Here is a 12,230-nt window from a genome sequence, read left to right as displayed (position 1 = left end):
GGGCAGGATTCTCCCATTCGGCGGCAGAGTGTCCACGCTGTCAGAAACGCAGTCGCGTGTCACAACGGCGTGTCACGACGGCGTGTACTGGCCGCTGGGAGTACCGATTCTGGCCCCTACAGCCTCCCAACCCGGCGCCCACTGGGCGCCCCGGAACCCGTGCATGTGCAGTGGCACCGGCGCCAACCCGCACATGCACTGTGGCCTCCCTCAACGCGCCAGCTCCGACGTAACATGGCACGGGGGTTCAGGGGCGGCGCGCAGGAAAATAGGCCTGGGGAGCGAGAGGCAGGCCCGCCGATCGGTGGGCCCCGATCGCGGGCCAGACCCCATTGGAGGCCCCCCCGGGGATGGAGCCCCCTCCCCCACACCCCACCATGCGCGCAGAGTTCCTGCCGGCTGCGACCAGGTGTGGACGGCGCGGGCGGGACTCTGCCTTTTTGGAGTGGTCACTCGGCCAATCTGGGCCGGAGAATCGGCGGGCCAGCCGCGTACAGCAGCCCGCGTTCAGTAGCCCGCGACTGGCACCGCGCCGGCGCCAATTCTCCGCTCCGCGGAGAATCGCGTGCCTGCGTCAGGGCGGCATTGCCCGGTCACAGGGATTCTCCGGCCCGGCCCCAGGCTGGGAGAATCCTGCCCTTTATCTCCTCTTCACTGCCTGCTTTCCCACCTATTTTAGGAGCATCTGAAAATACAGCTATGTTACACTCTGTCCCTGCTTGCAGATCATTTATATAGCTTGTAAACAGATGAGGTCCGAGGACTAACCCCTGCGGCACCCCTAACCCCTGCGGCACCCCACTAGTTACAATTCGCCAGCCAGAGAAGGACCCATTTATTCCAACACTCTGCTCTCTGTCAGTTAGCCAATCCTGAATCCAATCTAGTACTTTACCCCCAATCCCCTGCGATCTCACCTTCTTGATCAGTCTTTTGTGCAGCACTGTGTCTAACGCCTTCTGGAAGTCTAAGTATACCACATCCACAGGTGGTATAAATCATGAGAGCCTAATGGGATTGGGTGGTTGTTATGAGCATTCTGAAGCTCTAGCCTGCTAGGAACATGGGCGGCAGTGCTGGGAACAGTTTTATTTGATGCAAAAAAGGGAAAGTTTGGACAAAAGGCACAGAGCTGTAGTAACATTTAATACCAAAACCTTTCCTACCCTATTCTGCATCGCAGATCTCTATTTTTAAAGGTGAAGATCTTCTTTTCTTAAGACTATGCATTGATGGCTACCAATTCAGCCAGGCGCATGAGCCATTTCCGCAGTGACCTGCCTCCGTTCTCATTACCCACCCACCCTCCTGGTCACTATTTGGTTGACAAACATGAATCTAGAGTTGTTAAGATTCCAGCCCACTGCAAATCCTGCTTCACGGCATAATGGCTTATGACACTGGTTCATGATCCAGGATCGAAACCGATTCCCAGCTCCAGCTGGAAAATCTGGCCTCTTGACCTTGGATTCCAGCTGAAGCTGACGTTGCTAATTTTCCAGGATTTTCATGTACTCTCTGGATCAATTTTCCAGAATTTTCTTGGAGTCTTTAGATTAATCTCCAGGATTCTGCCACATGCTACAGCAAGGAAAAAGATCATGTGCGGATTTATTTTTTAAAAATCTAAACGTTATTTATTACCAACACACATGTTAGATGTGAGGAAAAACATTTTCTGATTGCAAGTCAAAAACAGCCAATTATTCCTCAGATCCTGGCCTCTGCGTGTTCCCCAAGCCGTATTGACAGCCTGGCCTTCGGCTACCTGTTTCTCGCATTCTGCAACCCTCTTTCTAACACCCTCTCCACCTTCTGCTCTAAAACCCTCACCTTCTCCCCCCCTTTAACACACTCTCCCTCTCCCTCTCTAACACCCTCTCCTCCTCCCACTCTAAAACCGTCTTTTCCCCCCAACACCCTCTCCTCCTCCCCCCAACACCCTCTCCTCCCTCTCTAACACCCTCTCCACCTCCCTCTCTAACACCCTCTCCACCTCCCTCTCCAACACCCTCTCCTCCTCCCTCTCTAACACCCTCTCCTCCTCCCGTTGTTACACCCTCTCCCCTTCTACCATAACACCCTCTCCCCTTCTACCATAACACCCTCTCCCCTCCCCTCTAACACCCTCTCCCCCTCCCCCTCTAACACCCTTTTCCCCTCCCCCTCTCCCACCTCCCTCTCTAACACCCTCTCTCTCCCTAATACCCTCACACCCTCCCTCTCTAACACCCTCTTCCCCATGCCCCCTCCCTGTCTAATACCCTCCCCCTCCCTAACACCCTCTTATCCTCCCCCCTCCCTAACACCCCTTAGCCCCTCCACCTCCCGATGCCCACCATCAATTTTGACTTTTCTCTGACGCCCAATTTTTCGTCCTTTTGGGGTACGTGACCTAGGTGTCCCAGGGATCCCTCCACAACACACTCGCTCACACAGATTCTCTCACTCACTCACACACACATTCTCCCACAGACACACACACTCTCTCACTCGCACGCACATTCTCTCACACTCACACACACGCGTATGCACACTCTCCCTCACTCACCCTCCCTCACACACACACTCACCCTCCCTCACACACACACTCACCCTCCCTCACACACACACTCATCCTCCCTCACCCCCACACTCACCCACCCCCACACACACACTCACCTTCCCTCACACACACTCACCTTCCCTCACACACACACACTCTCCCTCACATACACTCCCCCTCCCCCACACACACACATACCATCCCTCACCCATACACATCTTCCCTCAAACATACACAACTTCCCTCACACCTACACATCTTCCCTCACACCTACACACGTTCCCTCACACATACACACTCAAAGTATCAACAACATGGGTCACTGACGTCTGAGTGTTGTTAGAAATGACTGGCATTGCTATTTCAACAGAGGTATCACCTGGTAGATTAACATGTTAGTTTAATATGAAAAACAGATTTTTGCAAAGCCACTCAAGTGCCTTCAGATCAGATAACCAAAATAACTTGTGACAAATACATATTTTCCAATGAGCTCATATGGCAAAGCACAGTAACTTTTCCAATCATTAATATTGTGGTACTATCATAAAACAATTTTCAAAAAAGCCTTTCTAACTAAAAAGAGATAGTTAAATTACTGCTGCCTCCACCTGGATCTCTCCATGCTCTAAGTTTAGACTGTTGAAACGTATTCAATTAAAAACCTTTAAAATGTATTGTTCTAAGTACCAGCCTGGCTGAGTGATCATACTTTTGAGCCAGGAGTTGTGGATGCCAGCTCAACACCAACACTTGATCCCATTATCTCGGATCATCCTGTAGCAGTGCTGCACCGTCAGAGGTGCTGTTTTATGAATAAGATGTTAACTGGATAAGATGTTAAATATCTGCCCCCTCAAGTGATTGTAAAAATTGCCCTGGTACCATTTCAAAGAGGAGTAGGAGAGGTTACCTTGGTGGCCTGACCAATCTTTTCCATCAGCCAACATCATTAAAAAACAGATTATCTACTGTGTGCAAGTTGACTGCTATGTTCCCTCCATCATAACAGTGGCTGTACTTCCAAAAGGCACGTGAAGGGCACCATAGAAATGCAGTCTTTTCCTTCACTTTTTCCCAGATGACATAAAAAGCATCACACGCAACCAGAATGCCGTTCCTCCAATGTCAAGCCCAACATTCATCCTTCAACCCAGGTTGAAAATAGAATGTCCGCTCCTTTGCTGCTTTGTGTGACCCTGCTGTGCCTGTCTAACTGTCAAGTCTATCTCAAAATCACTAGGCCGACAAAAGCACAGGTTGATTGAAAGGTTAACCAATGAGAACTCCCTCACTGGTAGACTGAACAGACAACAATCCAATGCATCCATTTGCAAGCTCCACTACATGCAGCACACGGCAATTTACCGGGACCTGTGCTGATAGATGACATGGCCATTGAGCGATTTCCTGGTCACCCATAGGGCTTGCTGCTTGCTGCAATTGGGACTTGACTCAAACCTACTGCACAGACAGGGAAATGAACACAGACAAAGGCTTGATTACATTGAGAAAACAGATAAAAGTTGGCAGATAATGAAATGGAGAGAGGATTTACAGAAATATACAAATAGATGTATCCCTGAGCAAAGTTTAAACTGGGTGATCTGAATAGTTTTGGTGCTTGTGTGGAAATGTTTTAACTGGAAGCCTACCATTAAAACTCTAACTTAATTTGGAATTCCATGTTTCAGCTATATTTTAGGATAGAGAGTGATTGGGTACCCATGTTTCACAATGTGGAAGGATTAATTATCTGTGTGCTTCCTGTGACCACTTTGGGATATCCTGAGATGGTGAAAGGTGCTAGAATGCAAACTCTTTCATGGTGCTTTTGTTTTATTGGGCAAAATGGTTAAAACGTTTACACACAGCAGGATCGCACAAACAGCAATGAGATAAATGACCGGTTAATTTGTTTTAGTCATGTTGATTTAGGGATGAAGGTTGGTCAGGACACCAGGGAAAACTCATACCCCCACCCAGCCTGGCTCTTACAAAATCTCACGGGTCTATTTGATGTTAAGCTGAGAGAGCAGACGGAGCATCAGTTTAAGGTCTCAATCCGAAAGAGGGACCTTATGTTAACATGCCACTGCTACACTGACATGTCAGTCTAGATTATGTGCCCAAGTCCTTGGAGTGAAGATTGTGTTACCAAACAACTAGCTGTACAAGCAATCTAGTGCTTCCCCTTCGAAAGATGACACCTTGATCAGTCTTTCAGCTCATTCTCTTAATCATCTTTCGTGTAAGATTTGGGTGTCAAACCCAGCCACATCCCAATCGCAATCTTAACCCTGAAGAAAATGTGCTTTTGAGTTGTTTACTCCAGGAGCCTCACAGCCGACACAAATCATTTATTTCCAACCAACATCAGAATGGGTGAACGCTGAAATGCGACTTTGTTAGCAGAACTCTCACTTGTCAGCCATGTCTCACTTCAGACACTTGAGCAAATAATCTAAGCTGACACTCCCATTGCAATATTACAGGAGTGCTGCACATTCAGAGTATCTTGCATAACGGATGCAACATTGAACTGTGACCCCCGCCCTCCCCTTAGTTGGATGTAAAAGATTTCATGGCCATGATTTGAAGAAAAGCAAAGGATCCTCTAAACGTTTTGTTAACATTAACCACTGCCAACAGAAACAAAATAACTGGCTGTTAATCTCGGGTGTTGTTTCTGGGAGCTTGCTGTGCGTTAATTGGCTGCTGCATTCATGTGCATGACAACAGTGATTACACCTTGGAGTAAGGTGGGGTGACAGGAGGACACATGAAGCATTTTCCTTTGGAAAGCCCGACGTAACCATATGGATTGTGATTTTCTGGACAGATGGGACAAGCTACTCTCTCTTTACATTCGGGTTGCCAACTCTTTTGGATATACGCCAGGAGATTTCGACACACGACCTCCTACTCCAATCCCTGAACACATATGTACTGAGTTACCATCCCAACTGGAAAGCAAACAGCCCCCTCACTAACTGATGGACAATTCTTGACTTTGTCCAATAGCTATTCTCCTCCTCCGCCCATCCACACACCGCCAATATCTTTTATAACTGATAAACTAAAATGCTCAAAAAAATAAAATTAGCACAATTATTTTTAACCCCCCCTTACCCCCACTCCCACTTCCTCCTGGGTGTTGCACACATGGCTGTTATTTAATATAAGTGAAGGGGGTGTTGCCCTTTGGCTGCTGAGCTGGTGGGAGACCTGTATCACCCCCTTTGTTGAAAGCCCGACAAATTAAGTGCTGAACTGCTGCTGAACTGCCACATAGGTGATAAGCGACAGGTCTCCCCAGGATCCACCTCGCACTCCCCCCCCCCCCCCCCCCCACCCCCCCCCCACCCCCTGGTGTGTTATGTACTCTGGGATAACACAGGCTCGATGCAACTCGATGCAGCTTTGACCAAAAGATACTCCAGACTTTGAAGTAAGTTCAATGTGATTTATTGAACCATTAGCACAGTTCTCTATGAGTTTGACTCTCCTGCTAATCTTGTTATAGTAACTCAGTCTAACTAACCAGTCTGCTCTAAGCCACGTGGTGGGTGTGATGCTTCTGATCTGCCCCTGTCCTACTCTCTAAGTGTTGCCTGGGGAAAGAGACAGAGCATGTGTGCCCTGTCCATATATATGGGTTGCCCCCTTGTGGTGGTGTCTTGACTGCCCATTGGTCGTGTCCTATTCTAAGTGTTCATTCGCTGTATGTCTGCATATCATGACATCTCTGGTGCTCCCTCTAGTGTTTACTTAGTCGTAGTGTATTTACATTAACCCCTTGTGTATTTACAGTGATACATATCACCACACCGCCCACCTCTGAGAGTGCTGGCCATTCAGAAGCTGGCAGCTGTACATTGTTCGAAATGCCAGTAGTAGTAGTAACGCACCCAGGGATAGGCCTCGGATCACTGAGGGACCAGGCCACAGGTGAGTAAGGGTGGGATTGAGGGGGCTGTGGTGGCAGTCGACGGTAATGACTGGGTGAATCACTTTCAAGAGAGCCCCCTACCCCTCACCTTTCTCCCTGTCGGTCAGGCACTGAGTGCCTTTATATGAGGGTCAACCCCCCCCCCCACCTCAGAAACCTGAAAGGGTATGCTTTTCGGGCTTCCCAATGATGAGTTCTTCCCCCGCCACTGGATCCATACCACTATTCACCCACTTGAGAGCCTCAATTGGGTGGCTGGGCTGGACGGCCATCCACAAGCCATCCCACCCATGACCTAATTGGGGTGGAGACGAGAAGGCAACAGAGTCCCCATCGAGCATCCTCTGGCAGGAGTAAGTGCCCCCCGCCTCTAGACTCACTTTGGAGGTGGGGGGGGGGGGGGGCGGCATTAAATTCTACCCAGTGTCCTGCAGTTAGATTTTTGATTGCTGGAGCCTCCAGAGCCACCCTGGAGAGTTGGCAACCCTACTTAAGAACTTCCATTACACCAGAGGGTAGAGTAGAGTTTACACATTTTCAAACATTGTTCAGGATATTTAAATCACACATTTATTTAGCACACACAACCTTTCTGAATACTTACGCTGATGTTGACTGTGATGGTTTCAGGGATCCAGAATCTGTTGAATCTTGAAGTGATTTGGGTGATGCTGCAAGTGAGGAATCAATGATTTCTTCAATGTCTGAGTGGGAGAGATTAGCTTTTGACGATTTCTTTTTGCCAAACGCTTGCTTGAATGAGCTTCTCAACTAGAAAGGAAAATGTCAAAAGCTGAAGGACTTCCTTCATTAATGTGTGTGCAAACATTCCTTCCTGATAATTTAAACAATATATCTGTGGAGGTTAATTTAACACTACAGCGCCTCAGAGTAAGATCTTAATGGTCGCGACTCGTACACAGAGGCAAAATGCAATTCTCCAAGATTTTAGAATGTATTCATTTTTTCAAAAGCATCATTTTGTAGCTCCTAATTTGTCAACACAAAACATACAATTAAATGGAGTGACCAACAGTATTTGAAACAGGGTTATTCTCAAGCACTGAAGTTTTAAAGGAATCGCTGGAATATTAAACGCACCATTGAATAAAGGGATGGCATGAGTCCCTCTGATAAAGCCACCCCGTCCAGCAGCAATAACACATTGGATATGAGTGTAATTGATTGTTCCTTAACACACAGTCCATTATGAGTTTGGGGTTGAGTGAAAGGTATCCCCGATTGCAAACCAAAGGACATGACCCCATGAGAAGTGTTTAATATTTCAACCACAATGTCATTTTATGTTAGTGCATTAGACAGTGCAGAGCTTGTTCTTTAATGTCAACATAGTTTTAAGATTTGAGCAATAGATGCAGGGGGGAATGGAAGGAAGAGCATTTTTTTTACACAGCGAGGGTGGTGGAAGCAGGGATGATTAACAATTTCAAAAAGAAATTAGATCATCACTTGCTGGGCTACAGGGGATAGAGCAGAAATGGGAGCGATTGGATTGTTTGAGAGATAGCCAGTATGACTCAATGGGTCAAATGGTCTCCTTCTGTGCTGTAATGACTCTATGAGCAGTTTTTTGCAGAGCCATGGAAATTCTGCAGAGCTTCCAAAATGGTGGTCAGGACCCAAATGTGAAGATTCTGCCCCCATTTTCTGGTACGGCCAAGGGGTGGGGCTGAGGTCAAACATACCCTGTTCTAGCTGATGCAAGGGACATAACCTGCAGGGTAGAAGTCACAAATTTATGGAATAGATGTAAAAGCTCCTGAAGGGATTTTAAGACCTATATAACTGTTATGCTCTGAAGTTATCTTAACCAGCCCTATAAACCGAACAAACGTTGCCAGCGTCAGCAACAGGAAAAAAATCTGTTCTAGCAGTTACAATACTTGTTTGTTTAAATTTGCCTACGGGCTCTTTATGAATGCTTGGCTGATTTCCTTGAACTATAATTATCTTAGACGGTGGGGTTCTAATTTCACTGTTTCATTGACAGCTCACAGAGGCCATTGGTGTGGGGTTATAAATAAAAGTTTTTTTTCCTAAAAGATTAATCCTTGAGGAGATTTTAAAAGATTGAATGGTGTTTCATGTATGGGGGCATGTTTCATTAGGATGAAGGCTGAATTACATTTTTAGAACTTTATTTCATCTCAACATGGCTTCTGAGGTGTGCCCACGATGGGTACTGTGTAAAAGGCAAGGGCGATGGGTGGGTTGACATGAGTTGACATTGGCGCTATTAGGGCCATGAGGATAATGGGGGAATGAGTTGTCATTGAGTTGGAATGAGAGAATGAAGGTGTAATGGGGAATGATTGGGAGAGTGATGGGGTGTGAAGAGTGAGGGCTGGAAGTCCTAAAAGTTAACAAAACAACTGGGACGAAGTCCCAGAGAACTAAAGTTGACATTTTAACCAGCCTGACTTGGCTGTCGCCCGCCTCCAATTTGCTTCCAGGGATCTCGAGACTAACTCTATCCCACTCCCCCCCCCCCCCCCCCCCCTCCCCCGGCCTCCCCCCACCCCACACCCCCAAGCAAAAATTGGGTCTGGCGGGGCACTTTTCCTAAGGTGTATGCTGAGTCGGGGCCTTTCCCTGACTTGAACTCTTCACCTCGATAGAGAACATCTGGCCCTATATCTATGTATGTGAAATAATCAGGCTGCTTACTTACCTCTTTGACTTGGGGCGTGAGTCAATTAAGTATCATTGTTTTAATGGTCTTGACTTGTGCTCGCTTCGGCAGCGCATATACTAAAAATTTAACGGTCTTGACGTAATCCATTTTCCAAATGCTTGAAAGGAATCGAAGGCTAAGCTGATAGGATATTACTTGAATTTGGGTAGGGGGAGCTTTGAATAGCACAAAAACATTGGCACAGATTAGTTGGACAAATGTCCCCGTCTCTGTGCTGTATATTCAATGTCATTCAAATGTAAATGGTTCTGTTGTAAAAGGGGGGGCTTCATAAAGAAGCTCTCCAGTATAGAGTCAGTCAGGAGGATAAGAAAGGAAGCCAGCTCTCTAATCTTATCCTTCTTATCCTAGCGAGACGGGACTACGTGTTGGAAATTTGAAATTACCCCAGTGAATTGCAACTGGTAGCTGAATTACTGAATTTTACAAATAAATTTAGCTAGACACTTTTCAAAACAATTATGCACAACCCTGCCATTTTGTTTGAGCATGTCCTAATTACTGCCAAAACGTTGACCACTCCTTAATTGTACTCTCCTGTTGAAGAGCAGTTCCCACAGAGCGTACTGGTCAGGGTATCATTCGCTCACCCGCCCTCACTTAAATGAAATGATTTTCTTTAGAAAACAAAACAATATTTCACAGAAAACACATCAAGTAAGGAGCATCAGTTTATAATCTGCTCCACAATGTCACAGCTAAAGATTCGAGCACTAACTTACTTTAAATTTAATGCAAGTTATGTGTAAGAATGACTCTGAAATGGTCTACTCGGGTTGTAAGGTTTGGAGCAGGATTCTCCTGTCCCCCAGAAGTCTGTTTCACGGCAGCGGGCCATTTATTGGCAGCGGGATACTCCCGCCGCTTATCACTGGGATTTTCCATTGAAGCTATTCCACACCACCGGGAAAACTGCGGGTGGGGGTTGGGGTGGGGGACGGGGAGCATTACCGGCGGGACAAAAGAATCCCAACGATCAGAGATTTCCGGCCTATATCTGCTTGTTCTTGATTTCCCCGCCAGTAGTCATAGTTTAATTGTTTGATTGTCTGTATCTGGCCTGACACCAGCCTACACCCACTCCTCCTGAAACGAAGATCCCAACATGGCAGGAACTTTCTCCCCAAGTGAGCAGGCCGAACTGGGAATTTTCCCAACTCCCCCTACCCCCTCAAGGATGAAAATCCAGGCCATTGACTCTGTTACTCTCTCTAAAGACGTTGCTAACCCTGTTGAGCATTTCCAGCATTTTTAGTTTTTACTCATGTTTTTGTTTCCAGTGCATTTTAATATAGCAAAAAATAATGAGGAGGCAGAAGGCTTCTGCTCGAAATAAACTTAACATGTTTCGGTAGCAATCGTGAATCTGCTGTTATTAGTGGTGATTGGTTTTCATTTTCCATTTGAAGATGGGTTTTTAATTGGTGGAAATGAATGAGGATGTGCCCATGGCAATAGAAGAGCTGGACTCGTATCAAAACCAGTGAAGCAAACCTTTCAGTTCAATGCAGCCAATAGAAGGAGCAGGCGAGGAGATAAAGAAAAGGTCACTAGAGGAGGCAACACAAAGCAAGAAAAGCCATTCTTCCACTAAATGAAGCGTCATTCCTGCTGGAATGTGGGGAACCCATGCCGTTGGAGAACTTAACCATTACATGCTCAAAGTACGCTGCATATTCACCTTGCATCCTTTACTGTTCACCTTACAGTTGTAATAGAAAAAGGTGGAATTAAAAAAACTTAAAATTTAACCATGAAAAATTACTGACCACTGTATCAGCTGTACAGAATTTCTAATATTTAATATTGAAGAGTTTTCAGGGAGGGAGAATTATTGCACAATTTTAACAGCAAAGGGAATAGTTACATGTACATCGTTCTACCCGAGAGAAATCATTCATAGAATCCCTACAATGCAGAAGGAGGACACTTGGCCTGTCGGGTCTGTACCAGCACCCTGAAAGAGCATCCCCACCCTCTCCCCATAACCTGAACATTTTTGGACACTGAGGGCAATTTATCATGGCCAATCCACTCAATCTGCACATCTTTGGACTATGGGAGGAAACCGGAGCACCCGGAGGAAAACCACACAGACAGGGGATAAAGTGCAAATTCCACACAGATGGTCACCCAAGACCAGAATCGATCCTCGGTCCGTGGTGCTGTGAGGCAGCAGTGCTAACCACTGTGCCACCCTTAAAACAATTTCTCTAGGAACTTCTCTGCAAAACAATTATCCTACAGAAGCAACTGCAATATTCCAGTACAGAGACAGATCATTCAGCCGGCTGTGCTTGTTCAGTTCTGGCCCTTCAAGTGGAGCTATCTATTCTAATATCCTCACCAATTTCTTTATCTATACGTCTAACCCCAGTCTTACAGTTCCTGTCCCTATCCTCTACCACCTCCTGCAGCCCCATAGCCAAGTCGGGGCTTTCATGGACTAATTTCTAGGGTTATGGAGCTATTGCAGTGGAAGTGGTACTAATTGGATACCTCTAGTAAAGAGTCAGCACTGGAATGATGGACCAAACAGCCTCCTTCTGTGTAAGATCCGAGATTCTATGATCCTCAGGTTTGGCATTCGTTGCTGGGAAGCAGTTGTCCAGATGCAACCTCCGGAATTCCCTTTCCCACTTTCTCCAATCTAAGCCGCTTTTCAGTTAACTCTCCCACCATCCAGTCTGTCCTCTCCTCTGGTCAGCTACGTGGGACATTCTGAAGAAACAATTTTTACTTATATAGCTGCGTTCGTGATCACCGGTTGTCCTAAAATGATATTTTCTGGAGTTTCGAAGGAAGAGAGGTGATTTTATTAAAGCACGTGTAATTCTTAAGCGGGTTTGACAGGTTAGGTGCTGAGAAGTTGTTTCTCCTTTGATGGAGGGCCGGTAAGGCTAAGGTAGGGCTCATAAGCGAACACACAGCCGAACACTCACCTCTTGCTTAAACCCCGCCATCTGCAAGGAAGAACCTCCTGCGACACGGGGGTTTAGCAACAGAGATATCCAAAT

General features: G+C 46.5%; 1 protein-coding gene across 16 annotated transcripts in view; it reads right to left on the bottom strand.

The window, feature by feature from the left end:
• Positions 1–12,230, bottom strand: part of nav3 (neuron navigator 3) — a 1,340,243-nt gene that overhangs the window by 43,764 nt on the left and 1,284,249 nt on the right. For 14 of the 16 annotated variants that reach the window (XM_072484719.1, XM_072484722.1, XM_072484724.1 and 11 more), the window contains 2 exons: positions 7,102–7,268; positions 3,914–4,009 (listed from right to left, as the gene is read on the bottom strand). In XM_072484719.1, coding sequence (XP_072340820.1) covers positions 3,914–4,009; positions 7,102–7,268 — 263 coding nt within the window. The remainder of the gene's footprint in view (positions 1–3,913; positions 4,010–7,101; positions 7,269–12,230) is intronic. The other 2 variants (XM_072484716.1, XM_072484720.1) reach the window with 1 other exon arrangement.

The sequence above is a fragment of the Scyliorhinus torazame genome, chromosome 19 (assembly GCF_047496885.1).
Source record: "Scyliorhinus torazame isolate Kashiwa2021f chromosome 19, sScyTor2.1, whole genome shotgun sequence".
Classification (NCBI taxonomy): Eukaryota; Metazoa; Chordata; class Chondrichthyes; order Carcharhiniformes; family Scyliorhinidae; genus Scyliorhinus; species Scyliorhinus torazame.
This window is presented reverse-complemented; position numbering and strand designations above follow the sequence as displayed.